This window comes from Euwallacea fornicatus, chromosome 38 (assembly GCF_040115645.1).
Source record: "Euwallacea fornicatus isolate EFF26 chromosome 38, ASM4011564v1, whole genome shotgun sequence".
Lineage (NCBI taxonomy): Eukaryota > Metazoa > Arthropoda > Insecta > Coleoptera > Curculionidae > Euwallacea > Euwallacea fornicatus.
Genome location: NC_089578.1, coordinates 1558133 through 1573695, shown reverse-complemented (window position 1 = coordinate 1573695; position 15563 = coordinate 1558133). Strand labels below are relative to the sequence as shown.

At 47.2% G+C, this 15563-nt stretch overlaps 3 protein-coding genes across 4 annotated transcripts; 1 reads left to right on the top strand and 2 right to left on the bottom strand.

Annotated features, from left to right (window-relative positions):
- The first annotated feature begins 2279 nt into the window (after positions 1–2279).
- Positions 2280–10270, top strand: LOC136349554 (SID1 transmembrane family member 1-like). Of its 2 annotated transcripts, none has more exons than XM_066301192.1 (15): positions 2280–2351; positions 2402–2866; positions 5731–5960; positions 6013–6217; positions 6274–6539; positions 6596–6679; positions 6735–7020; positions 7279–7481; positions 7541–7714; positions 7839–7956; positions 8074–8196; positions 8915–9103; positions 9174–9334; positions 9388–9498; positions 9560–10270. In XM_066301192.1, the coding sequence occupies exons 3-15, from the start codon at positions 5805–5807 to the stop codon at positions 9734–9736; spliced, it is 2253 nt and encodes a 750-aa protein (XP_066157289.1). In that variant the 5' UTR covers positions 2280–2351; positions 2402–2866; positions 5731–5804; the 3' UTR covers positions 9737–10270. The 2 variants fall into 2 exon arrangements, with proteins under 2 accessions (XP_066157289.1, XP_066157287.1); XM_066301190.1 differs by having other exon boundaries at positions 5722–5960.
- A 43-nt stretch (positions 10271–10313) lies between these two features.
- On the bottom strand, positions 10314–13238 carry LOC136349570 (uncharacterized). The gene is made up of 3 exons (XM_066301218.1): positions 13109–13238; positions 11431–11557; positions 10314–10614 (listed from the first exon to the last, which is right to left on the bottom strand). Exons 2-3 carry the CDS (start codon positions 11536–11538, stop codon positions 10417–10419), a joined length of 306 nt encoding a protein of 101 aa, XP_066157315.1. The 5' UTR covers positions 11539–11557; positions 13109–13238; the 3' UTR covers positions 10314–10416.
- A 211-nt stretch (positions 13239–13449) lies between these two features.
- On the bottom strand, positions 13450–14426 carry LOC136349569 (uncharacterized). Its single transcript, XM_066301217.1, has 3 exons — positions 14038–14426; positions 13895–13975; positions 13450–13839 (listed from the first exon to the last, which is right to left on the bottom strand). Exons 2-3 carry the CDS (start codon positions 13973–13975, stop codon positions 13588–13590), a joined length of 333 nt encoding a protein of 110 aa, XP_066157314.1. The 5' UTR covers positions 14038–14426; the 3' UTR covers positions 13450–13587.
- Positions 14427–15563: the final 1137 nt, after the last annotated feature.

Below are 15563 nucleotides of genomic sequence, written 5' to 3'. Positions count from 1 at the left end.
TCCACTTGGCTTTATTCTCCCACCTGCAGGTGCGCACGCGTAGAATTACTGCCCGTCTGCGCTAACATATTAAAGGGCCGAGGGACCCTTAAAAGAACGAAACCTGTCAATTCGTTGCGTCAATATACAGGGCCCTATCTGGCTCGCTGGCAAATATACAGGGTTTCAAAGTTAGAAATTAGTATTAATCATATTGTTTGATCTGTTTCATGCTACTGTGGCAAGTTTCGGACGATATCGATCCATTTGGATTTGCTCTATCCAATTACTGTTGCTACGTATATTATTACTTTTGGGAGGGTTTTGAGCGCGTCCGCCTTCTGGTCATCCGTTGTCCAAGCCGGTGCTTTGACCTCTTGCGCGGGAGAGTGTCCTTCGGGTTGAAGCCCTCCCGATCAGCTCTCTTGGATGTCCCGCGGATCATTGGCTGCGTGGCCTCTGATAATGTCCGTCGCTGATCAGCGAATTTTTGCAAATTGTTAATTTGATGGAGCCTCAAAGAAAAGTCGAGCGGTGTTAAATCGGGTGATTCCGGTGGCCGCTATTGCTCCCCTTTGACCAATCCATCTTCACGCGTAGTGAAGATACACCCTGTATAGTGCTGATTCCGCGTATCCTGTTTTAGGTGGGATGTAGATATTGTACAGGAGCGGCGATAGTACTGTTCCCTAAGGTACTCTTGTTTGCATTCTCCCGTAGGTTGAGCGATGCTTGTCAAGCTCGATCCCGTGGGTACCATTTCAGCGTTCACGTCAGTTTGGCGCAGAAGTTCAGATTAGTACCGGGGAGAGCTCGTTATTAACGTCTTTGTTATTAAAAAAGGAACATACAAACGTTTTAATTATACTTGTACTTTGGTTGGTACTTCAGAGATTAATTGCGAGCGAAGGTTCCTTTAAACGAACCTTATTGTGATTCGAATTTTTTAGTCCACTAAGTGGTGGGCAGTGACGAAAGCCGCTCTTAACGCATGAATACAAAATATTACATACGAGGGCGTTCAAATTACGTTCGTGCGGTAAACGGATGCGAGAGCCCTCGCGTGTTAAAAGGCCGAGCGCGTTAAAGACTTTCTAGGTGAGTCGTGCACGCCATTATCTTTTCACGGCAAAAAAAAGATTTCCCGAGCTGCAAATCGCCCCTGTCTGAATCCCCATCCTGAGCTAATGCTGTCACCTGTCACTTTCATTGCGGCCAGTTAAGCGATGGCTCTAGCATTTCCCTGATTGGTTATGGCCGTTTCGAACACGCATGCTCCGCTCGGGGCCAAGATCTAACGCACTGAAAAGCGGTCAGTGTGTTTACACTAAAGTACACGCCCCACGTTCCTCTGCAGTCAGATGAGAGCCGCGCTCATTTGAGGGCGGACGTGGGTATGAATTTGGATTTCTTTTTGTGAGATATGCACGGTGCTCCGTCGTTATTTGCGGGGGTAAACTGTGCCCCAGTGACGAACACAGAATTTTTTAAAACGAAAACTCGATAAGATTTCACGTTCATTTTGGACGAACAGAGAGCGCCACGGTACGATTCCTCCGAGCGGAAGGATTTTTCTGATTTTCCAGCCATCAGCGGCGCTGAGGATCGTTGCGCAAGAGGCCGTGGGGCACCAAATTGGGCCTCCCGGGTCCGATGGCGGGTGAAACGGTAGAAGTGCCCGTTCGGTTCCGGCAAAACGTCAAAGATGACTTGCAAAGTGTCCTAAATAATTTCGTTTGCAGAGCAATCGTGAGTCTGGCGGAAGTTTCACCAGAGGCAAAAAGTGTCGAAGCGCAATTAGCTTGCGGCGGGGAAAAAATTTAAGAGATTCGTACAGGGGGTAACAAAAATGCGGACTTCGGCCTGGGAACCCCGCGCCATTCTCAATATCTCCATGCGTCAACGGGAGATCTTTCACGCTCCAATCTCTGTAGCACTCCAAAGTGAGTGAGAATCGATCAAAGCGTTTAGCGATAATTTCGAAAAAAACCGATATTAGTTTGTGAACTTTGACGCCCCGCAGCGCCTAAGCGAAGCCCCATCGGATGTAGGTAAGTCCGTGTTATTTTTGGTCGACCATTTCAGGGACACACAGCCGTTCCTATCTCATATCCGCCCGATAATTTATTCTACCGAGAAACTGGCCCGTATGTACCTGCGAACACGTCATCCAGTGGCGTGCGCGTGCAAGTTTGCCCGTGCCGTGTACACACGGCCACTCCTATATTAATATCGAAACTTTTCGTTTCGGATTATCTTGAGCGTCACCGACGCAGCTTCACGATCAGATACAGGAAACTTTCGATTTTTCCCAATTCGGGTTGCGGTCGCAGCTGCTGAACTCTTGAACTCAAAGAATCTCCACGAGCCCCGTAATAATCCCATACATTTGGTCATTATTTATTATTATTATTTTTTTTAGTCTGGAAGATGGACCTTCGGTCCACCACTCCCTGAATTCGACTAGCTCTTGTCCTGATAGGCGCAGTACCGAGTGATCTTATGGCGAGGGACCACCAGCAGTGGGACCCGGCGGTGGTCTCAGAGGACATCGGCGACCAACAAATCCTGGATAGAGAAATTTTTTTTCGTGATTGAGTGTTACTCCTCGCAACGAAATCGACGTTAAAATTATCCAATTTAACCACGACAATTTTAAGTAAATAATTGATTAGATAAGACAAGTTTTCGCGAATTCGATAAATTTGTTAGTAGTTTTAGTCAATGATCATATCGAATTCTATTGCAACGTTCACGGTTATTCAAAATTGATGCGGGTCGCAGATACGAGGTGTTCAGGTGAACTTTTGCCGATAGGAACCATTAGTGCTCCCCTTATCCTGTTCGGATTACGTTAACGGCTTAGAGGCATTACCGAGGCAGGCAGGTATGTATGAGGAGGACTTACCTTATCGTAATTGTTAAAATTCTTTGCTCCCGCTTGACAGCGCTCATTAACACACATGAGCGAAATCGGGTCGTTCCGGGTTACCATCAAGTTGCTGGTTGATGGGTATCGTCAAATTAACCATCGAGCGGCTGCGTATCACTTTGCGCTTCTAAAGCACACAAAAAGACCCCGCGATATTATCCCTCTTTTACCACCTCCCTTTTACACCTCCTTTTACCGCCTCCCTTTACACCCCCTTTTATCGCCTCCCTTTACACCCCCTTTTATCGCCTCCCTTTACACCTCCTTTTATCGCCTCCCTTTACACCTCCTTTTATCGCCTCCCTTTACACCCCCTTTTACCGCCTCCCTTTACACCTCCTTTTATCGCCTCCCTTTACACCCCCTTTTACCGCCTCCCTTGACACCCCCTTTTACCGCCTCATTAACCGCGTTTATTTGCTTTTATTCTTCTCTTGCTTTGGCCCGCTTTCCTTCTCGTCGTCACCCACTGTTACCTTTACCTCTGTTCTCATTGATACCAGTTTGATTCTGGATCGTTCGCCTGGGAAATTCCTCAAGTGGCTCAGTTTCGCAGAATCGTATCGGATCACTTGAAAGCTGCCGGCTAAAATAGCCATCTCCATCGTACGGAGGTTGGAAAAAAGTCTCGTTCCCGTGCGTTTGTAAGTTTCATACACCCTGTATATAGGAAAAAAAAAAATCTGAAATGCGCTCAGTTTTATTTTGACAAAGGCGTTCAGTGCGGTATTTTCGATTTTGAAATTTTCACCCCCATTCAGCCGCCCCTGCTAAGGTTTTGTGTTCAACTGGAGGTTTCCCCTTGTAGTATATCAAATGGAAGGTGATACAATGGGGGATGCGACGGCCCGCTCAGAACTCATATTAAATCTACAGTTTCCTTAAAAAATTATAATTTTACATTAAACAAAGTTGAGGTGCCCATAGAAAATGCTCACGTTGGGCTCCAGTGGCAACTTGGCAACGACTCAGTCGGTCCTCGAGCTCTTCTTTGCAATTATCCATTGTTGGTTCTGTTGCTAATTCTAATTTTGTTTGAATTCTAAGGCGCGAATCATCTAGATTTTCAGGTCTACTTGCGCAAAGAGAGCTTTTTGAGCGCCCTCGAAAAAATCGGGGGCGTAAGATCTGGACATCGCGGCGGCCGTTGCGTTGCGCCACCTCGACCTGTTCATCTCCTAGGGGAAATACTGGCCGTTTCAGCCCCCTTTCCTCGTTTTTTTGACATTTCAACTGTGGTCGATGCCTAACAAACGCTAAAAATGGCTGAGGGCAGCTGAGTAGGGGCGGAAAACTCGAATTAAATGCCCTTTTCAAGTTAAAATTATCCGTATTCATGAAGGTTATGAACGTGTTTCAATATTTTTTACAAACGCTGTACAAACATGTCGGCTTTAGCTCTTTTCGCGATATTTGCGTCTAAAAATCGAGATTCCACTGTTTTTCCAAATCGCAGTTCCAATTCCAAATCATGACGCGAACGCGTATCCATGGAAACAGACAGCAAATTTGGCAAAAAGATGCCCCAAGCCGAAATGAAAACTTTTTTGGGCATGCCTGAAGCAATTTTCTTTCATTTTCCTTGTGAAGGGTGGTTCAGGTCAGATTTCCACGTGCGGGTCTTGAAGAGAACGCGGAGACATTGAAATAAAAAATGCTTATTTGCCCTTTGAGGTCGGTTCATTACAGTCATGTGTGAAAGACGACATCATGTGAATGACCGCCACAGCTCATGTGGTATGACGTAATCGATTTGTGAATATTTTCGACTACTGTGCGGCAAAAATCAGGTTCTATTCGTGTCTGATCTCCTGTCTCAGCTTAACAATGGCGTTCGACTTGTTCCTGTTGTTTCTGCTCTTCAGGTACCCCCAAAGGAAAAAAATCCGTAGGTGTTAAATCTTGCGGTCGCGGAGGTCAATTTGACAAATTCCGAATTGTCCTGTCGGAGGGTCGATTTTGCTCGTTAAAAACAGCTCGAAATGTGCGTTTTCCTCCGATCGGCCATATTTATGATAGATTTGGGTAATTTCAACAAGTTGACTTTTTTGTTTGAGTTTTTACATCGGTAATCTCACGCTGGCAAACACGCCCAAACGTCTTTTATGTTGTTGTGAGGAAACTCAATTTGAATCGCCCCTTGCGAAGTTTACAAAGCGGCACTTTCCTGGTCACATTTTCCATAAATCTGTCTAATGGTGTCTTATTTTCCCGAAAATATTATATTTTTGCAATTTAGGTCGTTTTTAAACTGCGAAAATCGCCAATACATGGGGACTCGCCTGGGCGCACGAGTGCTTTTTTTGATTCACTGTGTACGTGTTAATTTCGCATTTTCGCTTCGTCAATTTTGCGGTTGCGCACTCTGACCCGGACGATTCGGAAATCCGAATTAGAGCGGGCAATCACTAGTTCGTGTGAAGAAACACCTTGGTGCCCTTCAGAGTGACCACCGGCGCCCCTTGCTTCGACCCGAATCGCCCCATTTTCCACCCGACACTCGTTTGAACCGCTTTTTCTGGGCCACTCTGTATGGAAAACGGTGCTATTTACACCGCGTCCGAGGCTTCGCAGTTCATCGAACGCTTTTTCCCTAAATTAAAGAAATTCGTGAGATGCGCGCTTTTTTAACGACTGTCCGACCTTGTCTGGGACAGCAAAACCTGCACGGAGCGAATTGATCCACGTCCAGGACGATTTAGAAATGATTGCGGACTGCACGTCCAGATGCAAAGCGCCTCCTTTCCCCCGTCGTTTGTCCATTCTTCTCCGTCTCCTCTGTCGTTTAATTCAATTTTTGTTTTGATTAGTTATTTCAGCGGGGCTCTTTTGATAGCTTCACCACGCGAGCCCTACGAGTGTTACCATCCGCCCTCCTCCTGAACGGATAGCCATGGAAACCGGATACTCCTGCTTAATCTTGTTAATTGTGGCTTCCTCAACGGGCCATGAGCTGACAATTGAGAAAAGGACTGCCGTATTTGAAGCTGTCACTGACCTCGAACTCAACGCGACGGTGGAATACATATTGACTTACCCCGATTCCAAGGTAAGCCCTCGCCCTGGAAAGTACGGAGAGAAACGGTGGTCAATTTCACTAGGCCTTGAATCCATACACAGTTAAGGCATGGTCAAGTAACGCGGACAAAGACTTTCCGATCCTGCTGGTGGTCAGGCAAGCCCGGCAGGTGTCCTCCTGGACCATCCCGGAGACCGTGGAAACCAGCCAAAAGAACAAAACTTTGGTGTTCTACAACACCTCAAAAACTCTGTGCCACGACGATCTGGAGGACGTTATCAACCCGGGTATTCCATTGGTGGCTCAAAGACAAGCCACCGTGCAATTACTTACTCTTTTCCAGTGTTCGACGTGGAACCCCTCAAGATCTCTCAAACGTTCATAGTGGCGGTTTCCACATCGTCGCCCCGAACCGTGAACATCAGCATCGCGTTGACGGAGGAGAAAGATTTTTTCATGGGTCAAGACACCAATTACACCGTGAAGGTCTCGCCCTCCCAATCCAAATTCAAATTCTTCAGCTTTAATAAGAACGTGTCGGACACCGTCGTCGTCGTGGTGGAATCGAGCGACGACGTTTGCTTGACCGTGTCCGTGCAAGACAGCAGGGTGAGCACGGTAGACCTTCCGTTTAGTTATCGAATGCAATGCTAGTGATTCCCTAGTGTCCGGTGATGGACTCGAACAAGGACATCAAGTACGAGGGCATTTACCAGACAGTGAACAAGAAAGGCGCCATGACCATCTCCGTGAGTAAAGTCCGAGTTGTTTGGGGCGAACTCGTGGTTTTATTCAATTTGACAGAAGCGGAGGTTTCCCACGGGGTTCTTCCTGGTGGTCGTCGCCAAGGCGGACGACTACGACTGCAGCCAAGAGAGTTCCGTAATTCCCTTTATCAGATACAGCATGATCACCGAAAATTCCATCGTGTCTCAAGTCTCATTTGTGATAAAGAACAGCATCAGCGTGTACGAGTATCTCCTAGCTTGTGTGATCATCCTATCGGCAATATTAGCCTTCGGGCTCGTGTTCACAGGGATCACCTTCGTGTTCAATAGATATGGCGCGATATCGAAGTTGAAGGTCAAAGGTATGTGAGAATCGCCCCATAAAACAACTCTATTTCAGTCAAAGGAGAAGCAGTCTACCCGTAACGAAAAAGAACCTTCAATTAAATTAAACTTTATTAAAATAAGTTAAACTAAATTAAATTAAATTAAGTTAAATTAAGTTAAATTAAGTTAAATTAAGTTAAATTAAGTTAAATTAAGTTAAATTAAGTTAAATTAAGTTAAATTAAGTTAAATTAAGTTAAATTAAGTTAAATTAAATTAAATCTTTTTCCCAGCAATCAGGATACAGGACCACATCGAGCCCCTCACCGAAGATGAGGTAAATGAAATCCTCTTGTCGAAGAACCTTACAGTGGACACTTTCGCCAAGTACCCAAAGAGGATCAAACAAAGAGCGTTCAATTACCTGTCGCATACAGCCAGCATCGCCCTCTTTTACAGCATCCCTGTAATTCAGCTGGTGGTCACTTACCAAAGAGTAAATGGAATCGGCCTCTCTGTCTTTTACCTAACTCATGTGCATTTTATGTGCTTCAGGTGGTGAACCTGACTGGGAATCAGGACATGTGTTACTACAACTTCTTGTGTGCTCATCCGGCATTTGGCTTCAGCGACTTTAACCATATTTATTCCAATATGGGGTACTTCTTAATAGGGCTGTTTTTCATTATTGGGGTGATGGACAGGCAGTATAAAATAAGAATCACTAAGGTAACGCACCGTCAGTCGTCGGTCGGGGGCCGTTCTGGCCAGCAGCGGGCGTCTATGGCCCCTTCGGCGCTGCTTTCACGGCACTGGAAGTTATCACTATTCATAGCGATTGAATTTGCCGTAGGATAAGGGAATTCCAGTGCATTATGGCCTATTCTACGCTATGGGCCTTGCCCTGACGATCGAGGGAGTCCTCTCTGCCTGTTACCACATCTGCCCCAGCCAATCAAACTATCAATTTGGTGAGTGACGGATTGCAGCGGGGATCAATGATTCATTTATAGCCTCAATCGTTAATTAAAACGCCGGATTTTCGGACGAAATTGTCCGAAAAAGTGCTAAAAATTGACAAATTTTAGACACCAGCTTCATGTACGTCATGGCAGTGCTTATCATGGTGAAGCTGTACCAAAACCGTCATCCCGACATCAATGCTACTGCTTATGCTACGTTTAGTGTCGTAGGAATAGCGATTTTCATAGGTAAGTTAGAAGTGCTGCATTCGTTTACCATCATCATTACCGAACGAACGGAGAGAAGCTGCGAATTGTCTATTAATGCATATGCGCAGCCAGGGGGGTGGGGGGTGGAAACGTTTGAACCCCTCTCCAATCCGGGCGGGAGCGGAGAGTTTATATACCCCCAACTGGTGGATATCTCAAGGAGGACTCTTCACCAGGGTTGCGCTGTCCCCCAAACATACTTCGGACTCCCCCTCCCTCCAATCAATCCCTCACGACATTTAATTTTCCTTAACTCTACTTCTCATTTGAGGCAAAATAATTTTCCCCCAAAAATCTCGGAAACCGCAGACAGTCCGGCAACGCTCGTACGGAGACAAATCTCCAAAAATTCGTGCTATCGCTCGCGAGGCGCGCTCTCGCCTGCGGCTCGTGCGCAACATGTTGCGCCCGTGCGGTAAGAGTCTCTTCGCTCGTTACGTAAGTCGGCCAAGGGGTTTCCGGGAAGTATGGATGGGATGACGAGTGTGGTTTACATCGTTATAAAAGATCATTTCTGGCAGGTCGAAGTAAACTTGACCAGTGGGGCTGTTGGGACTCGCGTTCGCTTTGCGAGGACATTTCGAACATGCGAGAACAAGTGGGCGAATGCCACAAGCGCGCGAGTGTCCTGAACTCATATTGTCCTGCAGCTCTCTCGCCGCAACTGTCCATTACAAGTTGAATTTTTCAATTCCAGCAATGATGGGGATTTTGGACGGATCGCTCGTTATTTGGGTGATATTTCTAGTGGGATATTTCGTTCTCATCTTGATTTTATCCCTGAAAATCTACTACTTGAACTTTGCGGTGGATGGAATGAAACAGTTCTACAACTGCATCCAGAAGTCCGGGTTCTGCAAAGAGACCTTCGTCCCCCTGAAGAAATGTACGTATGTCTGACCGTACTTATTACGAAATCTTCATCAGGTGTGCTCACACATGTCTTTGATCCCCAGCCCGGTTTGTTCTGGTCGTCCTAGCGAATGTCGCAAATTTCAGCATCCTCGGGGTCGGAGTGTACATTTACATCTACAGTGTCACCGATTTCGGCACATTCCTCCTGGGTCTGCTCCTGGCTAACACAGTCCTCCACATCTCCTTCTACACAGTTACGAAGGTATGTATAAGACCCCAATCAGGCTTCGGCCGATTAACCCTGAGCGAATCCAGATGATCTACTCGGAGAAAATATGCATCGAGTCTCTCCTCTTCGGCGTCTTGGGCCTGTGCTTCTGGATAGCGTCCTCGATCTTCTTTTTGGACGCAGCAACGTTGTGGACGGTGAGCGGTCATTCTAGGAAAATCGATCGGGCACGATTCCCGGTTCCTCTCTTTAACGTAGGTGACCCCTGCGGAGTCTCGGCAGTGGAACCAGGGGTGCATTTTCATGAGCTTCTATGACAGACATGACGTTTGGCACCTCCTCAGCGCCCCAGCGCTGTATTTCACGTTCTCGTACCTGATGTACTTGGATGACGACCTGTGCGATAGGCCTCAGAACGAAATCAGGGTATTCTGATCACCTGTCAGGGGTGAGCGAAGCTGGTCCAGTAGGTTAAGTTCAGCCAGAGAAGAAGCTAAGACTGGCAGCTGCCTTCGCTGGACGAAACACCAAAGTGACCGCCAGGCTAGAGGCGATGAGGGTCAAATTCGTAATTTTTTTTCATTTTTGTAGTAATTAGGATTTTATGGATTTAATTTATTTAACGAAATTCCGAACGTTGCGGACCGACAGTCTGGAAATTTCGCTTCTCGAACGTAGTCGGTGACACGTTTACGTTGTCGGTATAGGGCGCACGTCGATTGTTTCGTGCGGCTGCGTTCGCAGTTGCATTGTGGATGCCACAATTGTAAAATCGAATTTTATACACTGCAAAGCTGCTTCGTGTGATCCAGTTCCTGGGTCGGAACCGACGTCCACGTTAGTTGACCTCTGGCTATTTTTAAGGCGTAGGTAAGGTTCTTGGTCCGTTAAGGATGTTATCCATTTCTTTAGATAAGCTCGCTTATTTATATCTAACAGTTTTAATTACATTTTCTACAAAACCAAAAATGTTTCTCTAAAAACCATAATTCTAATTGAAACGCCAAAAAGCTTTGCATATAAGTGCTTTATGTACGATGAGGGGAGCTCATTGGGGGAGTTTAACAATGTATTAATGCATGCCAAGTGTCGTCACGAGACGCGGGGGTGGTTCCTTATTTGCGACCTTCGCGGTACAGTTTCTGGGTCTCCTCTGCGGTCATCATAGCGTTGGTCACTTCGGAGTTGCGCTTGCCGTTGTGCACTGGCAGGCGATAGGGAACCACTGGGATTTCAACTGATGGTACCAGCTCCTTCGGGCGCAGCTGCGAAGCTAACCAACTGGCCAGCTGATGGGCACCTGGACTGGCATACTGGAAGACACAAAATAAACGTTATTTCATCTTTTTTTTTTCCCTCCCCCCACTAAAAATAGCGGCGACGTTTGACCGATGGACGGGGGTAGCAGTTTCTGGATCTCGGCAACCGCGAAAGGTACCAGATCGGTTGAGTTCGGGCCAGACTGCGCAGGTCGGAGTTCACGAAGTGGTTGTTCAAGGTAAGAAAATGAAAAAATCGATGATTTATTAAAAAGGAAAAAAGAACGATTTTTATCTTTTTTCCGTCTCATTCGCCCAGACAAAGTGATCGGGGCCTCATCGCCGCAGCAATTCTACAATTCTCCTACGGCGCGGCGTTGTCACATTTCAGTGCGACGTTTCGATTTTCCGCCGCCATCATCGATTTTGTTTTTCCTCGCGGGCGCCATATTGGACTTGCGCACTCAGCGTTTTTCTGACTGCGACGCGCTTCGTCAAGACATCAGAAATTCGTATTTTACATACTTTTTCGATGTCCAAAGGAAGGTGGCACCTACGTACGTTTCGCCACTACTTTGAATGCCGGTATCTCGAAAACATACAGAGCAATAACCTTAAAAAATAACGCAAATTTATGGCCTCGATTAATATCCCCCCCCCAAATGTGTGCACAAGCCGCTTAGCAAAATCTCTTCTCGTTTCCGAGATGCTGGGGCGCACCGGCGCACATTCTCCCCGATTTTTAAGGTGGCCTGATCGCATGGCTTATTAAGGCGTAACCGGTGCGGCCTTAAGGCTTTAATAGTACGTATCGGCTGAATGAAAAATCGCTTAGTTTAATCGAGTCACTTAAGACAGGTACTTACTTACATCTCTCTCAATAAGCTTATAATCTTCGCTAGTGGTTGGATAGGCCTTGGCGCAGGAGCTCGTTAGCGTGGACAAGCACAACATAAACAGCATGATTTCTTTGATCATATTTGACCAAGGAGTAGGCCTGAAACGTGATTTCGATCATTGATCGGTACATCATTCGTCCCGTTTTGGGTAGAAGCGTTTGAGGGGATTGGGCGGTAGCCCCTCAGAAGGGGCGGCATTGCACGCTATCCCCAGTAAAAACTACGTGAGAATAACCTTTCACCCCTTGCTAAGGGCTCGGAGGAGCACCCTCGTTAACGTTACGGTGACGAATCGGTTCGGAATCCAGGAAAAATTAGCAAAAGCAGTGCGGGCAAGGGGCTCTAAGATTCCGAGGGAGGTTACCAGGGTGCTCGTCCGAGCCCTTGGCCAGGGGTGGAAGCTATTCTCTACTAGTTTTAGCTGAGAATCGTATGCAATTCCAGCGCTCCACTAATCGGTGTGTAAAACTTGTCCATTAGCGTCTTATGCAGTTCTTCAGCGGACAGAAAGGCACTGACTGATCCATTTTAAGCAAAACTTTAAAGGGATTCGAACTCGGTTTTCCTCCCTTAAAACATCCCCAGTTTCTGAGATATTCAGCCGAAAGACCCAATTAGAGCTTTTGAAAAATTCAACGTCCCCTATCAGGCTGTCCCGATTAATTCCGGCTGTCCGCTATTGCCGTGTCCAGATATCGCCTCTCCAATAGTTCTGCTAAATTAATTGCAAAATCGCCAGCCTGAATGAGGGAATCAAACTGCATTAACGAACAGATCGCGTTCATTTTCGTACAGGGTGTTCCGAAAAAACGGGCGAAGCTATAACTACGAACGTTCCAGACTTCATAACAGAGCGCCCTCTAAGGGTCCTTCCCTTCCCGAGATATTTAAGTTTTTATCCGACAACATTCGCAGCGGCCTCTAGAGAAAATTTCATATACAAAAAGTGTGCAGAAACCTTCCACGAAGTGAACTGTGACGTTTCCAGTAGACCTGTCCATGGCTTTCCGTCAGTTGTCTCACATATTTGTTATGCATGTCACTTCTGTCATAACATACTTACTTCAAAGCTTCATCTGCGGTAGTTTTAGAGACACCCGATACGAGACGGTGCAACAGAACGAAATGCGCATGACTACAGGATAACGCAGATGGCCCAATGGCCTTACAGGTGGCGCGTTGTTGAAAATTTACGATTTTTTTCAGTTAATTTTTTTTTTGCATTAACTTGTCATACGTCACTGAATTCAGAAAATCGTTTTCTACCAAAAAATGGAAAAAAAAACGTGGAGTTCGGCTTGAAGTTGGCACCTGGAAGCGAAGAAGTTGCGTCGACAAAAATCAACTTTGCGGCTGCTTTGTAGTCTGGAAAGTAGCGTTTCATTCGGTTTTCATCCGAGCAAAGTCCGTTCGTAAATAACTGAGTGATGGCTTCGCCCGTTTTTTGGCGCGACACCCTGTGTCTGCGCCCGCGCATGGGCGACTAGTTCTTAGAAGCGGAGAGGGAGCGCCGAAGTGACTCAAGTGGCCGGGGAAAGCATGCTGATGGCGGGAGGGAGGCCGGAGCGGAAAACCTCGAGGTTTTCCCGCGGAGGACGCGGTTTTTCACAAAGAAAAAATCGGATATCTCGGAAACAACAAGCGCTTACCGCGAAAATTCAAAACTTCCGCAAGTTCCAGGTTCCGCACTGCGAATTGACTAAATATCGCCCTGAAACTGCCTCCGAACTCGCTCAGCCCCTATATAAATACACCCCCAGGCCCCGGCTACCCCTGCAATAATATCCGATCCTGTTCCAGACATTATTTCCAGGAGATATCCGGCAACGTTCGCAAATGCAAATTTTATAAGCATAAATTCGATTAAGGAGCTCATTCCCTGAATTTGTCAGGGCAATTTCAGGGCTTCGCCACATCGATGATGTGAAGTCTCCCTTTTTTATGCGAACTTGTTGTTCAGAGAGGTGGAAGGTCTGATTTGGTCGCTCCCAGCGAAACGTGAGTGACCACGTGAGGTCTGGAGGGCCAAAGGACCGAAATAGCATCGACACGCTCATGCTGCAAGCCCGTTTATTGCCTTAATTACGCTAACTGAGAAAAAACAAGTTGGACAAAATCCAGATCGTCATCAGCCCTCCTTGTACTGGTTGATGTCGGACATGAATCGCATGACATCCCTGGAAAATTCCGGATTTCGCTTGTTCCCGTTCAGCTTTCCCATCCCGTAGAGTTGCATGAGGGCGCTGCTCAGCTCCGCGTTCCTTGTGCTCACGGGCACGGGCACTTCTTCCTGGGCTCCGGTGAGAACTTGGGCCACCGAGGGGTAGCCGCCGTGGGACAGCTGCTTCCAGCAGAGATCGGCGTCCCTCTCGCGCGGGTCCTGGAAGTCGTTGGGGGGTGATAATGGAGGACAAGTACCAGTGGGAGAAACTTACGATTAGATCGCATCGTAGGGCTGTGGCGTTCAGCGTGGAAGTTAGGCTGGCGATGAAGATCAACGGGGCTATTTTGATCATCTGGAATCGTCACATGATTATTGATATTTTTTTGTTTTTTTTTTCCTGAAAATTCCGCTTACCTTAAACGAATGGGGAATCGAAGTCTCGCTGCCGCCTCGGTGTTCTTGTACTTGGGTTATGGGCCTAAGTTCCGCGATTAGGGCTTAAATACTGCCGGTTTCTGACGTGTAGATAAATTGGGTGGTAATTTATTGTACGTAAAAACCCTCTTAGATCCCTTCACAAACAGCTATGAAGCATCAATAAATTATTATAATGATACTGGAATGATAGGCGGGGCAGGGTATTTGAACATTCCTTTAATAACGAACGTGAAGAGGGTCATATAACGTCACATGCAGTAATTGGAATTTCAATTATGTTCGCGGGGCTGTAAAATCGAGCAGTGGAGTTTCGTGCCATCCGGGCCTTCGGCGAGGGCCCCCAGAAGAACACGGGGACCCCACAGTACCACGCAGACCAACGCAAACCCTCCCCGGGCATCCCCACGTTCAAAAGGCGAATGAAAACTTTCGAATCGAAGTAAAACGAATTTTTTTCAGCTAATATACAGGGTAGTTCGTGCAATACGGCACGGAGCCTCGCCGCCGCAACTACTTGGGGGTCCATTGCGGCTGCCTTTCGAAATTATTTCCGCCTTATACGGGGCGTCCAAACAGCCCTGAAAGCGTTGAAGTCGCGTTTTTACGCCGAATATTCCGCCCCTTGCGCCATTTTGGCGTTTTTTCAACGAAATTTCACACGCCACAAGGGGTGTCTCACCCGTTGTAAATAGAAAGTTGGTAGGGGGGGCTGAAAATTTCGAACGAGGTAGATCGCGTAGCCCTGTATCTTCGTGTAAGATCCACGGGGTGTTCCATTGCAAACTTACCAGTCCTGTTTCAACCTCGCATTACTCATATGTTGTGTCAAGTGAGGTTTTCCGACGGCGAGAGGCCAACCGTGCCACTTTCGCACTTAAAAATCCTCTTTTTGTTTTTTTTTTACAAAATTAGTAAGCGCCGCCTGAACTTGCGGCCGACCCTGTACAATTTTCTCAAACCGACAGCTCAGCACCTGCAGCGGTAACCACCCCCGTCTGGCTGGAGAGGCCCAGGCCCAGTGTCCAGAGGAAACAAATGTTCGGACTGTTTTTTTTTTTTAATTAATGAAGCCGCAGCTGGAGAAGCTGACAGCTTCGACGGGAGGCCTCTCCCACGACCGAAACTCTCCCCGAGGGAGGATCGCGATTCCAGCAAGGCGGCCCCCGTTTCCGCGTAGGAGCTCGCAACGTTTTAACTCCAATTTTCCCCATCGCCGGATCGCCAGGCGGGATCCCGCCGAATGGCCGCCGCGCTCTCCGGACCTGACCCTCCTGGACTTTTTTCTGCGTGAGTATTTCAAGTCCAAGGCAGTCGCGTTGGAATGTTGACCTCCGATGTGTGTCAGGGAGCGTTTCCCAAATCGACGGTGCCACTCTCGAGAAGTCACCGGAGGTCATTCCGGCTAACATGTGGAACAAAATTTGTTCGCACATCCTAACTTAACTAGTGCTGCAAAACGACGAAACGGGGCCGCTTAATAAAAGATTTTCGTCATCCCCAGG

What these genes read in the sequence shown, in the direction of transcription:
- LOC136349554 (XM_066301192.1), top strand. Translation starts at nt 5,805, where the DNA reads ATGGAAACCGGATACTCCTGCTTAATCTTGTTAATTGTGGCTTCCTCA. An exon ending in TGTCCGTGCAAGACAGCAGG is followed by an intron (nt 6,540 to 6,595) that starts GTGAGCACGGTA and finishes GTGATTCCCTAG; the next exon opens with TGTCCGGTGATGGACTCGAA. An exon ending in ATAAAATAAGAATCACTAAG is followed by an intron (nt 7,715 to 7,838) that starts GTAACGCACCGT and finishes AATTTGCCGTAG; the next exon opens with GATAAGGGAATTCCAGTGCA.
- LOC136349569 (XM_066301217.1), bottom strand. Translation starts at nt 13,975, where the DNA reads ATGATCAAAATAGCCCCGTTGATCTTCATCGCCAGCCTAACTTCCACG. An exon ending in CCCTACGATGCGATCTAATC is followed by an intron (nt 13,840 to 13,894) that starts GTAAGTTTCTCC and finishes AACGACTTCCAG; the next exon opens with GACCCGCGCGAGAGGGACGC.
- LOC136349570 (XM_066301218.1), bottom strand. Translation starts at nt 11,538, where the DNA reads ATGATCAAAGAAATCATGCTGTTTATGTTGTGCTTGTCCACGCTAACG. An exon ending in ATAAGCTTATTGAGAGAGAT is followed by an intron (nt 10,615 to 11,430) that starts GTAAGTAAGTAC and finishes TGTGTCTTCCAG; the next exon opens with TATGCCAGTCCAGGTGCCCA.